At 44.3% G+C, this 3,791-nt stretch overlaps 1 protein-coding gene across 1 annotated transcript in view; it reads left to right on the top strand.

Annotated features, from left to right (window-relative positions):
• Position 1: 1 nt before the first annotated feature.
• LOC106882343 (mucin-19) overlaps positions 2–3,791 on the top strand; it is a gene marked incomplete at its 5' end in the record, with an annotated part of 42,175 nt that continues 38,385 nt past the window's right edge. Inside the window, one exon of the mRNA XM_052971230.1 lies at positions 2–2,354. Within this exon, the coding sequence (XP_052827190.1) occupies positions 2–2,354 (2,353 nt within the window). The remainder of the gene's footprint in view (positions 2,355–3,791) is intronic.

Raw genomic sequence — 3,791 nt, 5'->3', positions numbered from 1 at the left:
CACGGGAACATCAGCAACAACTGGTACTGCAACAACAACAACAGCTGGGACCACAGCAACCACAATTGTGCCCTCTACAACAACTGCTGCAAGTACACCTACAGTTGTAGTTTCTGAGCAAACGTCTGGTGTAACGACGGAGATATCTACTGCACCATCAGCAACATCAACGGCTGCACCCTCAGCAACAACGACCGCTGCACCATCAGCGACAACAACTACTCCACCAGCAACAACGACTACAGCAACAGCAGCAACAACAACTCTTGCACCGTCAGCAACAACATCTGTTGCACCATCAGCAACGACGACTGCTGCACCATCAGCAACAACAACTGTTGCACCATCAGCAACAACGACTGCTCCAACATCAGCAACAACAACTGTTGCACCATCAGCAACAACGACTCTTGCACCATCAGCAACAACAACTACTGCACCAGCAACGACAACTGCTGCACCATCAGCAACAACTACTGCACCATCAGTGAAAACAAGTGCTGCAACAGCAACATCAGCAACAACAACTACTGCATCACCAGCAACAACAACCGCTGCATCATCAGCAACAACAACTGCTGCACCATCAGCAACAACAACTGCTGCACCATCTGTGAAAACAAGTGTTACAACAGCAACAACAACTGCTGTACCATCAGCCACAACAACTGCTGCATCAACGGCAACAACGACTGCACCTCCAGCAACAACTGTTGCATCATCAGCAACAACAACTGCTCCACCATCAGCAACAACATCTGTTGCACCATCAGCAACAACGACTGCTCCACCATCAGCAACAACAACTGCTGCAACATCAGCAACAACGACTGCTGCACCATCAACGAGTACTGCTACAGAAACAACATCTACAACAGCAATATCCCCTACGGGAACATCAGCAACAACTGGTACTGCAACAACAACAACAGCTGGGACCACAGCAACCACAATTGTGCCCTCTACAACAACTGCTGCAAGTACACCTACAGTTGTAGTTTCTGAAGAAACGTCTGGTGTAACGACAGAGATATCTACTGCACCATCAGCAACAACGACTGCTGCAACATCAGCAACAACAACTGCTGCACCATCTGTGAAAACAAGTGTTACAACTGCAACAACAACTGCTGTACCATCAGCCACAACAACTGCTGCATCAACAGCAACAACGACTGCACCATCAGCAACAACAACTGTTGCACCATCAGCAACATCAACTGCTGCACCATCTATGAAAACAAGTGTTACAACAGTAACAACGACCGCTGCACCATCAGCGACAACAACTGTTGCACCATCAGCAACAACAACTGCACCACCAGCAACAACAACTGCTGCACCATCAGCAACAACGACTGCAGCAACAGTAACAACAACAACTGGCGCACCATCAGCAACAACTGCTGCACCATCAACAACAACGACTGCTGCACTATCAGCATCAACTACTGCACCATCAGCAGCAACGACTGCACCATCTGTGAAAACAAGTGCTGCAACAGTAACAACAACTGCTGCAACACCAGCAACAACAACTACTGCACCACCAGCAACAACAACTATTGCACCATCAGCAACAACGACTGCTCCACCATCAGCGACAACAACTGTTGCACCACCAGCAACAACAACTGCACCACCAGCAACAACAACTGCTGCACCATCAGCAACAACGACTGCAGCAACAGCAACAACAACAACTGCACCACCAGCAACAACAACTACTACACCATCTGTGAAAACAAGTGCTGCAACAGCAACAACAACTACTGCAACATCAGCAACAACAACTACTGCACCATCAGCAACAACAACTGCTGCACCCTCAGCAACAGCGACTGCTCCACCATCAGGAACAACAACTGTTGCACCATCAGCAACAACTACTGCACCACCAGCAACAACAACTGTTGCAACAACAACGACTGCTGCAACAGAAACAACATCTACAACAGCAATATCCCCTACGGGAACATCAGCAACAACTGGTACTGCAACAACAACAACAGCTGGGACCACAGCAACCACAATTGTGTCCTCTACAACAACTGTTGCAAGTACACCTACAGTTGTAGTTTCTGAGCAAACGTCTGGTGTAACGACGGAGATATCTACTGCACCATCAACAACAACAACGACTGCTGCACCATCAGCAACGACAGCTGCTTCAACACCACAGCCATCGACTATGGGACCAACAACTGCTTTCCTAACAGCTACAACAACTGCTGTACCTTCAGTTACAACATCAAGTGTTTCTCCCTCTACTACAACAGGAACAACTACTACTCCAAGAACTGTCTCAACTTTGACCACAACCACCAAATACCAGTCAACTACGACTATCATTTGTAAGCACAACTCTTTTATAAATACTATGCCTTTTTGGTTCATTAAATCTCCACCAGTCCTCAGTCAAATCCACCAGTCCTTACTCAAATCGTCCAACCCATGCTAGCATGGAAAGCGGACGTTAAACTATGATGATGATGATGATGATGATGATGATGATGATGATGATGATGATGATGATGATGATGATGATGATTATGATGATGATGAAATTCTCAAAATGTTTTTTTTAAGTATTGTAAGCTTCAGATATGATTTGCCTGAATTTCTCGGGGGGTTTTCTTTTGTTAATAAATGAAAGTTAATTATTAGATTTGCTTAATGTAATTTGAATGGTTGATCAGAAGAATATGGAGTAAAATATGGAATCGAAGGAAGATGGTGATGACCATGGGAAAATAATGATATCATAGGAGAATTCTTGGAAGAGTTTGATAAGTTTCATAGTGATGAAGATGAAGATATCTAATATTATATCCCTCAGAAAATCATTGCCCTCCTCCTCCTCCTCCTCCTCCTCCTCCTCATCATCATCATCATCATCATCACCATCACCATCACCATCATCATCATCATCACCACCATCGTCCTCATCATCATCAGTATTCCTTTTTCCATGCTGGCATGGGTTGGCAGGTTTGACAGGAACTGACAAATCACAAGGCTGCACCAGGATCCATTGTTTTCTTTGGCATAGTTTGTTCAACTGGATGTCCTTCCTAATGCCAGCCACTTTCCAGAATGTACTGGGCACTTTTTTTTAATGGCACCAACACTTGTGAGTTTACCAAGTACTTGCAAGACAGCACTTAGCTGAATGCAGTAGAGAGTTTAATGTTTCAGATATCAATCTAAGTTTCAGAGATGTGGACTTCTTAACATATACATCTTGTGCAGATGTATATCTCCATAAGGTAGTGGCTGTCACTAAAATGCCATGTATTACATAATGTCAAGTGCCTGCAGTCAACATCTGCTCAACCATGTGGAGTATTTAATAAAAAGAATTTCTATTGTTCTTTAGTTAAAGTAGCTGCATGACCTCAACTGATTAATGGAGGTTCAAAAGTATTCTTCTCTGGAAGCCATTTTCAAAGTTCATTTAAATGATTTCTCTTCTGGCTCTGTGCAACTGAAGATGTGAGCATATTATCAATTCTTACAACTTTATCTTCTTGTGGAACTGAGCTGAGTGAACTTGTTATTATATAATCGTTGTTAGCACTCTGTCGCTTACGACGTCGAGGGTTCCAGTTGATCCCATCAACGGAACAGCCTGCTCGTGAAATTAATGTGCAAGTGGCTGAGCACTCCACAGACACGTGTACCCTTAACGTAGTTCTGGGGATATTCAGTGTGACAGTGTGACAAGACTGACCCTTTGAATTACAGGCACAACAGAAACAGGAAGTAAGAGTGAGAGAAAGTTGTGGTGA

Source organism: Octopus bimaculoides, chromosome 10, assembly GCF_001194135.2.
Source record: "Octopus bimaculoides isolate UCB-OBI-ISO-001 chromosome 10, ASM119413v2, whole genome shotgun sequence".
Classification (NCBI taxonomy): Eukaryota; Metazoa; Mollusca; class Cephalopoda; order Octopoda; family Octopodidae; genus Octopus; species Octopus bimaculoides.
This window is presented reverse-complemented; position numbering and strand designations above follow the sequence as displayed.